At 44.3% G+C, this 14,365-nt stretch overlaps 1 protein-coding gene across 1 annotated transcript in view; it reads left to right on the top strand.

Annotated features, from left to right (window-relative positions):
• The window catches only part of DOCK1 (dedicator of cytokinesis 1), a 523,683-nt gene that overhangs the window by 58,816 nt on the left and 450,502 nt on the right, over positions 1-14,365 (top strand). The window contains exons 19-21 of the mRNA XM_027855939.1: positions 4,751-4,840; positions 6,607-6,707; positions 8,088-8,222. Of these exons, the coding sequence (XP_027711740.1) occupies positions 4,751-4,840; positions 6,607-6,707; positions 8,088-8,222 (326 nt within the window). The remainder of the gene's footprint in view (positions 1-4,750; positions 4,841-6,606; positions 6,708-8,087; positions 8,223-14,365) is intronic.

The following is a 14,365-nucleotide window of genomic DNA, read 5'->3' as shown; positions in this document are numbered from 1 at the left end:
AAACAAGGTTAAGTGACTTGTCCAGGGTCACACAGCAGAAAAGTGTCTGAGGCTGGGTTTGAACTCAGGAAGAGGAGTCTTCTGACTCGAGGCCCACAACTCGATGCACTGTGGCGCCCCTGGCGGATCTTCAGTGGCTCCCTTTCTCCTGTAGGATAAAATGCAAACTCCCGGCTTGACATTTAAGACCCTCTAGGGTTGGTCTTCTCCTTCTTCCCATGTTCCAGCCAAACTGTCCTCCTAGTTGTCCCGAGCCTGGCATTCCATCCCCTCCTTCTGGTTCTCTCGGTTGTCCGGTCCTGTCCTTGAACATGGTCCCCTCACCTCCACCTTTCAGAACCCCCTGTTCAGGTACCACCTGCAATGTGGATCCTGATTCCCCCAGTTGTTAGCGGCCAAATAAGCCGTCTCTAACGCTCCGTGGGAGCGTCGGCTGCTATTTTTATTATTTCATTATTCTCTTTTCCAAGAAGTTCAGACAGAAATGGTCCCCGTGTAAGGAAGTTACTCTCCTGCAATTACTCTTTTGTATTTGATGTAATTGCCCTTATTGTTCAAGTGAATACGATGACTTCTTTTCGTAAGTAAGTAATTAATGATAACCATCGAGATGGATTGATTGGCCATTCCTCCTCTTTCTCTTCTGCTCTCTTGTGTTTACTGATGTCTATACTTTTGTGTCCTCGAATAAAATGGAACCTCGTTGAGGGCAGGGGCTGTTATCTTTTGACCTCTGTATCCCCAGCAATCCAGAGCAGGGCTCGTTGAATTGTTGGCTATGCCTTGTGAAGAGTAGCTGGTTAAGAGATTTGCCCCCCCTTTCCCATCTTTCTCAAGGCCTCTCTTGTTCTGGGGATGACCAACTGGTATTTCCATTGCCCTATTGAGACAAAAGACTAGAGCAATGTTAGAATCATCTCAGGCCTTGTTCTTATTCGTTCCTCGCTCTGGCCCATCCCTGTCCCTTGTTGATTCTTTCCCTTCCTTCTCTCTCATCCTCACCTTTTATAGGGGTCATCCCAGTGGCCTCCTCACTGTTCTTCCTGCACCTGTCTTTCCTGTTCCTGCTGTGGGAGTCCCGAACACTGACAACATATTAACCCCTTGTGGGCGCTGTTTTCATCACAGTGCTCCCCGTATTTACAGGAACATCCAGTGATGCCTCCTTTTCTAGAGGATAAAATCCAAATTTTTTAGCTTGCTCTTCAAGGCTCTTCTTAGTCTTGTCTGACCTCCTTTTATGTCTTTTTTCCACCCTCTATAAAACTGCTCCGGTCGGGCCTCTGTAGGTTTCTCTCTGTTAGTTCTGGGGCTGTTAGAATGCTTCCTCTGCTCTCCTCTCTCTCATCCTTTGGGCTGAATTCAAGAGCCCCTCCTGGAAGGTCCTTCTTCCTTTCTTCAGACATTCTGTGTCTCCCTTTCCTGAATGCCTCTACCACTGCTGGTCTCCATCGGGCTCTCTTTGGCACCAAGTCTCGCACTCTTGGTGTGAATTCTTAACTCTTCCTTTTGGTGTGCTTTACTTCCCCAGTGGCGTTCTGAGATCTTGAAGGTCAGGCATTGCCTTACATTCCTCATCTGGTCCTTCCCCAGGGCCTATCCCTGTGCTCTGCCTGTAGGAGACATTTAGTAAATCCTTCCTTTCATTTTCACATTCAATGATGAGTCCATGGAGTTGTAGACTGTGGAAAGAGAGAAGCACAGAATGATGTTAATTTTACATATGAGAAAGCAGAGGCCTGAACGTCAAAGGGACTTGCCCCTAGCACGTATCTTATTAGGTTCATAGCTGGGCCTGAAGCCTGGCTTGCTTTGACCCCTGTACAGATGACATTCCCATCACACTATGAAAGTTGGGCCTCTTACTTCAACACTTCAGCAATTGGTGGGCACTGGCTTTCTGATTCTAAAATTTGGAACCTTTTCTCTTTCACGAGTAGAAACTGAAGTTTGGTCTGTAGGTTGACGATTGGGAAAGCTAATGAAATATTGAACAGAAATGAATTTTTTCCAATGAAAATATAAAAAAAGATCTGTTTTGTAATGTTCAAATTCAGTAACCATTTATTAATCTGCTGTGTGCAGAGCACTGTGCTTAAGTGCTGCAGAGAGACAGTATTTGGTACTCTCTGGTCTTCGCTCTTAGAGAGCTCATCGTTTGGTTTGGCCCCAAGGAAAAGGAGGATCATCTTCTTGAGGATGCTGAGAAGTTGTAAGAGCGCGGAGGACCGACAGCAGGCATTTCTGTCCTTGGGCTCCGGTCTTCTCGGGGAAGAGATGGGTGGGTTCATACCTGGGGTCACCCAGGAGGTTGGACCAGGATCTGGGCTTGTGCAGAAAAGAACTGGGGGATTGCTGTGAGACCAAGGAAGCCCTACGCTGGGGGACGATGCCTCCTTCCAGAAACCGGGCGTCCTTTGATAGCTGTGGTGCCTGAGATTTGACAGTATATGTGGGTGAAAGGGATTATCAGGAAGTACCTAGTGTTTGTCCTGGTGTGTTTGTCAGCTTAATCTAACATTCATCTTTCTGGGGTGGTTTTTGTTTTGTTTTTTGCAAAAAGCTTTCCTTACAACTCCGGGGAGAGCCGTGGAAGTGCTCTGATCGTATTTTATAGGGGAGGAACCCAAAATTCTGGTGCCTTCAGCCTCTCAGTAAGCATTTATTAGGGGCTTGTTATGCTCCAGGCACTGGGCTCAATGCTAAGGATTCAAAGAAAGGCCTAGGAGCTCAGTTTCTTTTTTGTTTTCCCAATAATGTTTTATTTTTTCCCCAATTACATGTTAAAACAGTATTTTTACATTTAAAAAAAATTGAATTCCAAGTTCTATCCCTTCCTCCTCCTCTCCCCTTCCCTCTCCCAGAGACAGTGAGCAATCTGATGTAGATTCTACATGTGCAATCATGTAAAACATTTACATATTAGTTATTTTGTACAAGAAGACTCAAAAAAAGAAAGAATGAAAGAAGGGAAGTGAAATGGCCTGCTTCAGTCTGTATTCAGACAGCATCAGTTCTTTCTGTGGAGGCAGAGAGCATGAGTCCTTTGGGGTTGTCTTGGATCGTTGGATTGCTGACAGTAGCTAAGTCATTCACAGTTCATCGTGTAACGTTGCTGTCACTGTGTATGATGTTCTCCTGGTTCTGCTCACTTCACTTTGCATCAGTTCCTGTAAGTCTTTCCAGGTTTTTGTGAAATCACCCTTCTTGTCATTTCTTGTAGCTCAACAATATTCCATCCCAATCATGTACCAGAGCTTTTTCAGCCATTTCCCAATTGATGGGCATCTCTTTGATTTCTAATTTTTAGCCACTGCAAAAAGAACTGCTGTAAATCTTTTTGTACAAATAGGTCCTTCTTTCCCTTCCCCCCCCCCACGCTTTCTAAAAATCTCTTTGGGACACAGACCTAGCAGTGGTATTGCTGGATCAAAGGGTGTGCACAATTTTATAGCCTTTGGACATAGTTCCAAATTGCTGTCCAGAATGGTTGGATCAGTTCACAATTCCAACAATAATGCATTAGTATCTCGGTTTTCCCAAGTCCCTCCCAACATTTATCATTTTCCTTTTCTGTCATATTAGCCAATCTTATAGGTGTGAGCTAGTATTTCAGAATTGTTTTAATTTGCATTTCTCTAATCAATAGTGATTCAGAGCGTTTTTTCATATGACTATAGATAGTTTTAATTTCTTTTTCTGAAAACTGCCTATTAATGTCCTTTGACCATTTGTCAATTGGGGAATGGCTTCTATTCTTACAAATTTGACTCAGTTCTCTATATATTTAAGAAATGAGGCCTTTATCAGATATACTTGTTGCAATTCCCCCCCTCCTTCCCAGTTTTCTGATTTCCTTCTAATTTGTAAAATTATTTATTTTACATTTTCTGTTGCTCTCTCTTTTTTTTTTTTATTTCTGGTGAGGCAATTGGGGTTAAGTGACTTGCCCAAAGTCACACGGCAAGTAAGTGTTATGTGTCTGAGGCTGGATTTGAAGTCAGGTCCTCCTGACTCCAGAGCCGTTGCTCTGTCCACTCTTGCTCTCAGTCTTCTTTGGTCCTAAATTCTTCCCTTATCCATAGATCTGATAGGTAAACTATGCCATGAGGAGCTCACATTCTAATGAGCAGCCCTTAAGACAAGGAGGGTTGGGCTCTGCCAGATTGTACACTAGAAGAACCATTGGGCCTGGGCTTGGGGGAGGCCTGGATTCAAATGGACTGTGCAAGGGTTTCTTGGCACTCGAAGCCTCTTGGCTTCTTCATCTGTGAAGTGGGAGTAATAACTCTTCTCTGGCCAACTCCTCTGCAGACCTGTTGTAGGGAAAGCACTCTGTAAATCTTAAAGCCCCATAGTGAGCTTGGGCAGGCAGCCGGTGTAAAGACACCTGAGAACCTCTCTGAGCCTCACCTTCCTCATCTTTAAAATGGGCATAAGCACGTTTGCATGCTCTACCTGGTAGGGTTGTCTTAAGGGTCAAATGAGATGATGTTGGTGAAGCCTCTCATAAAGCATAAGGAGGCATGTGTCTCAGCTGTTTGTTATAGCAAAAATAACAATAATGGTAATAATTTTAATTGATTGGAGTGGCAGACGCCCAAAGTGAGGAGGGATCTCTTAAGACTATTTCAGATTTCTCCCTCAGGGAGGGGTCAGATCCTTGGTGCTGTCCTTTGCGCTTGGTGTAGAGGAAAAGGGAATTGTCCTCATGAGCCCCAAATGACGGATTCTCTTCTCCTCCCCGCAGTTCCTGCAGGACACACTGGATGCACTTTTTAACATCATGATGGAGAATTCCGAGTGCGACACGTTCGACACGCTGGTCTTTGACGCTTTGGTAAGAAACCACAACTCAGAACCGGCCTTCTCTGTCTGAGCTCTGTTTCATACTGGGGCTGTTGCTTGATGCCCAGATGAGCAAACATTCAAGGCCAGGTACCGTCTTGGCACAAATGCATGCCCTCTTGAGCTCTCACCTCACCCATCTGCTTCTAAAACGCCCACAGTGTGTTTGATTTTCCAGTACGGACACACATCCTTTAAGGAGGCTCTAGGATTTCATCCACACAAATATTCCTCAAAATGATGCAGTCTTCATGATTGGCCGGGATGAAAATTATCTAATACTCTGCCAGCCAAAACTGGTGATCCTTCACTGCATACTGAGGCCGGTCTTCAGATGACAAAAATACATCCTGTTATAATGTTACCCCCTCCTCCTGTCCCTATCCTTGTCCCCTTCTCTCTTATTTCTCTGTCTCTATCATTCTCTTCTCTTGCTAAGCTATATCTATAAGATGATATAGAGTCAGTTGGTCAATAAACATTTATTAAGCACCTACTATGTACTGGGCACTGTGCTAATATTATGGATATATTGATGTAATGTATTTATATTATTTAAAGTGATATAAGATGTCTGTAATGTCTATAATATATCTTATAATTATATATCCATAATATTATAGATGATATAATTATATCTGATATAATTATATATTATATGATATAATTATATATACTTATAATATATTCTACACAATATACATTATGTATATGTACAGATACATGTGTATATGTACACATTTACATATATGTGCACACGCAGATATATACATATATGTATATATTATATACATACACAGATATAAGGATATAGATGTAGATATAGATATATAGATATCTGTATCTGTGTATATATATATAATGTATACACACACATATAGCTGGGTGTCTCTCATATATGTGATATATATGTGTATGCATGTCTGTATGTATTTATATGCATATATATGTGTTTCTACACACACATACCTCTGTATAGGTGACCCACTATCTGTTTGTCTGTCTGTCTATCTATGTATCTTTTCCCCCAGAGAAGTCTTCTTTTTGGTGGGCCCCTCTATTTAGGGGTAGCATGTATTTGTAGCAATATGAGAGAAACTGAAAACGTGTCATTCTCTCCCTGCTTTTAAAAAAGGAAATATTGCCCTAGAAATGCCACCACTATCATCATCAGGAGAAACCGCTCTTTTTGACAGTAACTATTGATTTTTACGATCATTTCAGTGCAATGGAGAGGGTAGCGTGGTGCATAGATGCCACGGTGGCGGCGGCCTGGGAGCGGGGAGGCCTGGCCCGACCCCTCCTGGTTGTGTGAGCCTGGCCATCTCCCAGGTGACTGCCGAGGAGCACGCTCCCTAAGAGCTGCCATTTGTGTTTGACGAAGGCCTTTCGTTCCCATCAGACCCAGCGCTGCCACCGTCCCCTTCCCTCCGTGCGTCCCTCTGGCTTTTCTGCGTGTTCATTCTTGTTCCCTTTTTATGCTCTCCACTGTAGTTGTCTCATATTATTTCATGAAAGTCTTTCCAAAGGTTGAAATGTTCCTTTTGATACAAAATTTCCGTCATTTTGAAAATGGGATTTCCACGTGGAGAAGGAAAGCTCAGTTGGTTATGAGCTCACTGGCAGATGACCCCAGAAGCCTGGGGCTGAAGGAGCCTCCTGGACGTGCTGGGCCTTGCCTGATCCGGGTTCCCTGGGGGCTTGAGGGCAGCATCGGTTTTTTCTCGGTTGGTCATGGGGCAATTGTTGTGTTGGCAGGTGTTTATCATTGGGCTGATTGCAGACCGGAAGTTCCAGCATTTCAATCCTGTTTTGGAGACCTACATTAAGAAGCATTTCAGTGCCACGCTGGCCTATACGTGAGTCACTTTCTTCTGTCATTTTTGAATAAGATATGTTTTTTTGGGGGGGGAGGGGTGAGGGTTGTTTTTTAGTTTTATTTTATCTTTCCAATGTTCTGTGTATAACCACAGATCAGGGCTCTGTGAACTCGAAAAGGAGGGAATGGGCATTTACACAGCACGTACTGTGTGCACTGGACTAAGCCCTTTTTTACAGATATTATCTCATTTGGTTCTCACACCAGCCTGCTGCTCTTGTCTCTATAGTACAGGTGAGGAAACTCAGAAAACAGAGTTTAAGTGACTTGCCCAGGGTCACTCTGTGTCTGTGGCTAGGTTTGAACTCAGATCTTCCTGACTCCAGGAGAAAAAAACGATGTCTTAATTTCACTATTATTGATTGCCTTTGTAATCCTGTGCATTTTATTTTATGCATTTAAGGGGTCCACAGTTAGGCTTCTGGATGGCCAAAGGGGTCTCTGACACACAAAGGGTTAAGCATATAAATGCTTTTTTAAGAAGTCCCCACTTAGTTGGTAATTCAGTCATTCTCGCTTCATTTCCCTATTTGTTGATTAAATACATCATTGAGGACAGGGCACAAAGCCATGTAACTCCATTTGTATAGGACGTGGAGGAGGAAGAGGAAAAGGAGGAGAGGAAGGAAATGGAGGCGATTTAGGAGGAGGTAGAAAATTGAGTGGATTGCTTTTTGCCTATTCTGGGAGCCAAAAATGAGCCCAATCCCAATTTGTCTCGTTTTTGTGTTTTCCTGAGATGACATTGTTTCAGGGCACTCCCTGTACGGACACACTCTTCTCTGAGGAAGATAGCCTGAGAGAGTTGCCTGAGGTCAGGTGACTCGGCCTCCAGGCCCCACAGCCCTTGTGTGCCCCTTCCCCGCTTGCCTTCCCTCTCCTCCAGGCCACCTCCTGGGCTACCTCTCAAGCTTTTTGTTAAATTCAGCTAAACTTCGGAGCCATGTCTCATGTCTTTCCATTTTGGTCCTGAGGGTCAAGGCTGCCAAGGCCCCATGGCTCCCTGCCTCACCTATAATAATAGTAATAATAGATAATGACACCTCACCCATCCCACCTGGCTGCCTGAGGGCCTGGCTGCCTGAGGGCCGGTGGAGTAATGCTGTACCGCTACCATTTCCCCTCCGTCACAGGGCTTGCTCCTCTGTGACTAGATGAGCATTTGGCAGGCCGCTCCCTCTTCCTGGTGGGGATTTTATCCTCCTTTTAGCTGTGAAAAAGAGGACATGTGAATCAGAAGCTGGCAAACCCCTGAGAACGGAGAAGATGATTTCTCGGTGTCTCTGTCCGCCTCCTGGACAGAGGCCCCGTCCCTGGGGCTTGGGAGACTCACAGTCACTTGTGTCTTGTGTCTGCCCAGGAAACTGACCAGAGTGTTGAGGAGCTATGTGGACAGCGCCGAGAAGCCTGGCGTCCACGAGCCGCTCTACAAGGCCATGAAGGCCCTCGAGTACATCTTCAAATTCATTGTGCGCTCCAGGATTTTGTTCAACCAGTAAGTCCTGTTCGCAGCCTCCGAAGGGCCGCGCCAGCCGGGGTGGGGGGACGCTTCTTAGGCTGATCGCATTCTCTTGGTGTGGCAGAGGAGGCCATGTTAACGGTGATCACTAAGCACTTTGAGGGGTCCCCATGGTTTGGGTGGGGGGAGGGTGTCAGGAGGTCGCTGTGGGGCTGTTAGCCATACACACAGAAGAGCAAAAGCTTGTCTCCTAGAAATACGGTTGTGTTTTTAAAATGAGAATTATTACAATGAATTAAGATCTAGTCCTTTAATGGACGTTACATTGAGAATGACAGAATGTTCTGGGCCAGGGAAGGGGCAGTCGCCCTGCATTCTGCCCTCATCAACCCTTCCCTGGCCTCTCATGCTCAGCCCTGGCACCATAGTTTAAGGGAGCATTGACCCACTGGTGAGTGTCTGGAGGATGGCAGGCAGCATGGCGGAGGGCCTCGAGCCCATGACACAGGACATGCAAGGAGCTGGGGATGTTTAGTAGAGATTCAAGGGAGATGTGAGAATTCTCTTCCGATCTTTGAAGGAGGGTCCTTGGGACTAGCGAGGAATTAGCTTCATTCCACCTGGCCACGGAAGGCCAACCTGGGCCAGGGTATGAATTGAAAAGAACCAGCTGTAGGCTTGATTTCCAGACAAATTTACTAACTAGTTAAGTTACTGCAAAGTGGGCTGGGCTGCCTCTCAAGGAATGGCCTGCCCATCCCTGAGGGTCTTTAAGCAAAGTTCCCAGAGGTGCTATTGGAGTGGGGACAGGAGGAAGGGAAGGAAATAGCATTTACATTGCGGCCATTGTGTGCCAGACATTGTGTTAAGTGCTTTACCATTATTATCCTCACAACAACCCTGGGGTGGTAGATGCTATTATTATCTCCATTTTACTGTTGAGGAAACTGAGGCAGATGGAGGTTAAGGGACTTGCCCAGAGTCACACAACTAGTAAGTGTCTGAAGTTGCATGTGAACTCAGGTCTTCCTGACTCCAGACCCAGTTCTGTCCACTGTGCCACAAAGGGTATACTAGCTAGATGCTCAGTTTTTAGAATTCTGGGAATGTTCTTTCCCTTGGCCATGGCTCTCTTGTCCCCCTTTCAATCACCCCCACTGCCATGACCATTTTCCCTCTTTCAGTAACCAGCAAAATAAAACTGGCTTATTCAGGGGACAGAAAAAGGACTTCTGGGTTTTCTTTTATTCCCCCTGTGTTTGATTGAGGATTTCACTGGAGAAGTTTCTCCATTGTTTCCTTTTGGGAGTTCTGGTGCACACTGCACTCCTCCCCTCTCTCGGTATATAAATTAATCATCTTATAGGAGAGTACATCGAGTGTTTTAAGATAGTTCCTGAAAATTGTTGGTGAAATGAATAGACTCAGTGAAGCTAACGGAGACCAAAGAACCTTCCTTCTTCATTGCCCTGATGTCCTTCGATGAGAAAAGGTCACAACTGGCCATTTAAGCCTTCACTGTTGGAAGGGACCAGTACAGATAATTAGTTGGTCTGACTTGGGAAGTCAGAGTAGTATAGTGGGGAAAAAACTTCTGGATTTGGGAGTAATGTGCCGTGGGTTCAGATCCCCTCATGGCCATCCGTCCTTCTCTGTGTTCTTGGCCAAATCATTTTCTCCTGCCCTTCATCCGTAAAATGAGGTGATTGGAATTCGTGACTTCCCTGGTCCCTTCTGCGGTTGGTGGCAGGTATTGATATTGGGCTGGGGGCCTAATCGTGTCTCTTGGTGAGGAGGGCGCCGTTGAAATGGCAACTTCTTGGCAGCAGAAATGCCCCCGTTGCTTCCCAAAAGTGAAGAACTAGTGTAATATATTCCTATTTCAAAACCCAAGTTAGGTTATTGAAAAAAATCAATATCTTCATATTTCCTCTGAGTCACATTCATGTTAATGTAGCTCTGCCTAAGGCAGCCTTCATAAGAGCTAAGCAGAAATTGGGGGAATTTAAAATCCAATTTTGTGCGCCATGATCCGACTAAAACCAAAGAAAAAGTTATTTTCTGCGTGTGAATCTTGGTAAAATTTATAAAGGGGTTAATGGCCATTAAGAATCCATAGTTAGTATACTGTTGAACCTTGCAAGGTAATAAACTGCTTCTGTTTACTGTTCTGTTCCCAAGGCTAATTGCAAAGGAAATACAATACAGAGCTTATTAAAAAGAAGGTCTGATTTTCTTTAAAAGCCAGGACCATCTTTATCTAGAGGTCTTTGGGGGAAAGCTAGGGTAGAATACAATTTGTAGACTGAACCCCAGTGATTAAACTCGGAATCTGTGGCTGTGTGTGTGTGGAGAGAGAGTAGGGGGAGGGGAGGTAGAGAGAGACAGAGATAGAGAGAAGCAGAGAGGTGTGCACATGTATAGACATACATACATGTGTTTTTGTACATGTATTTTTTATCAGAGAGTGAGCACATTAGTTCATGACAAATGTATGGATTATCAGGAAAGTTGCTCTCTGAGTTATAAACATTCAGATCCTTCCAAATGGCTTCTGTAAATTAATGTTTAATAGTAACCTTAAAGATAGGATTAAAGATAATTAAAAATAAAGATAATATTTAAAGCTAAGAGGGACCTTAGAAGCCATTGAGTTCCACCTTCTCATATTGCGTATGAGAAAACTGAAGCACAGATTAGTTAAGGGACATTCCCAGGGTCACACAATTAATCCCTGTCTGAGGCAGAATTTTAATCCAGGTCTTCTGACTTCAAGACCACTGCTCTAGCCCCTCTGCTTAAGAACAGGATGTCAATGTATTGCCAATCATTACCTTTCTTAGGCCTCCATATTTTGGAATATGGTGTAAGTTCTTGGTCTAAACCTTATTTCTTTTTTAATTTTTTTAAAATTAATTAATTTTGATTTATCAACGATCACTTCCATAAGCTTTTGAGTTTTAAATTTTTCTCCCCCTCCCTCCACCCCACCTTCCCCAAGACAGCACACAATCTGATATAGGCTATACATATACATTCCTATTAAACATATTTTCACATTAGTGATTAAACCTTATTTCTGCCAGACTAATTTCCAGTTTTACCAGAAGTTCTTGTCTAATGGAGAGTTCTTTTTCAAACCTTGGGTCGCAGAATTCAAGTATTTCTGCTTCTTTCTTGTTAGTCTGTTCCATCGATCTATACATTTGTGTTGTTTACTCAGTTTCAAATGGTTTTGATGACTGGTGCTTAATGATAATATAAATATATTATGATATGTTTGATGAGTTGAAATATTATTTCTCCTTCATTAGAATAGCTAATGGGAAGAAGAATGGTCACGGAGAAGATCTGGGCTAGGGACAATGGATAATTTTTACCGTGGAACATGGCTGCTAGCTACATTACTTCCCTCATGTTAATTAATATTTCTAAGAGTGAGAGAGCAGAAAGAAGGATGTTGGAAAAAGTCCATAAAATGTTTTAACTGCATGGGGAAAGCAAAGGATTAAAGAAATAAACTCAGGATATAGACCATGAGTCAGAATAAAATTTTAGAATAGGCAGGAAAGAAAGAGAATCAAGAAAAGTTTATCTTAGAAACAATTGCAGGGGGAAAGAACCCTAACAAACAAAGCAAATCTTAACAGAATTTTGCATCTGGAAGGGACATCAAAGATCAGTTCATTCATTTTCTTCCTTTTATAGAAATTTTGGCCCAGGAAATTAAACGTTCTGTCCCAGGTCAAGTATCTAGTTAATGGGAGAGCTAAGTATGTCTCTTGGAGTTGGAAGTCCATGATTCTGACTGTCCATGATCCTACGCCCCAAGTCCAAATCCCAGCTCTGTCCTCTAAGAGTGTGACGTTGGGCAGTCTCTTCAGCTGTAAAATGAGGGTGCTACATCAGAACAAGGGTTCTTCATCTTTTCTGTATCATGGAGCCCCTTCCCAGTCTGGTGAAGCCGGCGGACCCCTTCTTCAAGGCTTCTTTTTAAATGCATAAGATAAGGCACATCAGATTTGTTAGGAAATCAATTATATTGAAATAGGGTGATCCAAAATATTAAGGAAAAAAGAAAAGGTCCGGTTACGAACGCCTGGACTAAAATGGTCCCCAAGGTCACTCCCAAGTCTCAGGGTTCAAACACAGGCTTCCATCCATCTTTTTCCTGTTAGATGTTTTGCTTTTGTTCTGTCTCCCAGGTACTGTCTAGAACATAGGTGGTTTTATGTTTGAGGCCAAAGGTGATGGGGCAGAGTTTCCTCTGAACTACTTCTGAAGCCGTCTCAGAATGGACTTCCCATCATAACCTCATCTGTTCCAGAAAACTGACCCTCATCCCAGCAGGAAACTATACCCTAAGCTTGGCCCAATAGAGAAGGAATCTGAGCATGGAGGTAAAGCCCAGGCACAGGAAGCGGTGTCTCTGACTGGCTTCTCACAGGTCAGCTTACAGGGAGGGACAGAGGGACACCAGCATTGGGACCTTTCTCCTGGCCCTCCCTGAGCCTTGCCTATTTCTAAGCCATGAACAAACCAACTGGAGGAAGGACACCACAGTTGGCTTCTACCTGCCTATCCAGCTGACTGCATTCTTCTCCCTCAGGTGCCTGAATCCCCCTCTAAATGCACAAGTTATTGTGTGTTACCTCATCCTTAGCTCACAGCTTAGCTACGCAGGCCTCACATGCAGTAAGGTGCTTAATCAATGCTTGTTACTGACTAGCTGAGTGAAGGACTTCACTGCTTTCCCTGGCCGTGGTGCTGATACAAGGTAGAGCCGACTGGAGTGGGACCCAGATCAGGAAGCCTGGTCTTCTCTTTGCATCTCCTTCCTCTGTGGCTTTAGAATCATCCCTTTGCACCTGGAATTACCTTAGGGACCATTTAGTCCAGGTGTTCGTAACCTGGGATCTTTTTCTTTTTTTTCTTTAATATTTTGAATCACTGTATTTCAATATAATTGATTTCCTTGCAAATCTGATGGACCTTAATTTATATATATATTTTTTTTTTTTTTGGCTAGACAGTGGGGTTAAGTGACTTGCCCAGGTTCACACAGCTAGTAAGTATTATGTGTCTGAGGCTGGATTTGAACTCAGGCTCTCCTGGTTCCAGGGCCGGTGCTCTATCCACTGCGCCACCTAACTGCCCCTTTGTTTTATGAACTTAAAAACAAGACTTTACCAGACTGTGGAAGGGCTCCATGATCCAGAGGAACTCTTGTTCTGACGTAACACCCTCATTTTACAGGGGAGGAGGCTGCCCAAGGTCACACCCTTAGATGACGGAACTAGGATTTGGATTCTGGTCATAGGACCATACACGGTCAGAATCATAGACTTCCAATTGCAAAGGACCATCTTGGGCCCCTTGAAATGTACAGATGAGGAAACTGGGTAGCCCTGGATAAGCTGAGTGACCTGTCCAAGGTTAAATAGATAGTAAGTGAGAGAGGTTAGATTCGGGCTCAAAGTCCCAAGCCCTGGGGAGAAATGTAAGAAGGCGCTGAGAGCTGACTGGCATCTGAAGGCTGCGTGGTCCATTGCAGCCCTAAAAGGAGTTTGGGACTATTGCATTCTGGAAGACAGAAGGCAGACTTGATTGTGCTCAGGAGTTTTTAAGGGACACACACACATTGTCTGAGACACAGACTGAGAGGATGGAGTGAGCACCAGCAGCAGTGAGGAGACAGAGTCCTCGGCCCTGCCCAGGACTTCATGAGCGGCTCCAGAGGAACGTGGAAGATGAAAGGAGACAGGGAGAGGCGGACTGAATGGGGGGAGGGCAGAGAACGAGGAGGGCCATTGGGCCCTTCTGGGCGTGTTGGGGCAGAAGAGCTGAACTAAAGCTCCTAGTTCTTCAAGAACTAAGAGAACTGCCCTCCCGCCAAGTCTGCTCTTCCCGTAACTTCCTCCTGTCCGGTCCTAGACGCTGTGATCGACTGCTCACTTCTTTTACCCAAACGTTTTGTGTATCCTGAGTTTTGCCTTGAACACTGAGGATCCCAAGGGATAGGCAGAGATAATCAAAATTAGTGCAGAGAGTCCGAGCCAGTGTCTGAATGTTAGCAGTTTTCCTAACTGGGGTCTCTGAACTATAGTGATTGTATTAGTAACTTTCATTGAGAAAGGCTTCATGTTTCCTCTAGGCTAAAAAGCAAGGTAACTGTCTCT

This window comes from Vombatus ursinus, unplaced genomic scaffold (assembly GCF_900497805.2).
Source record: "Vombatus ursinus unplaced genomic scaffold, bare-nosed wombat genome assembly UNPS02011353.1, whole genome shotgun sequence".
NCBI classification, from domain to species: Eukaryota; Metazoa; Chordata; class Mammalia; order Diprotodontia; family Vombatidae; genus Vombatus; species Vombatus ursinus.
Note: the sequence above shows the minus strand (reverse complement) of the source record. Positions and strands in the feature narration are given on the sequence as shown.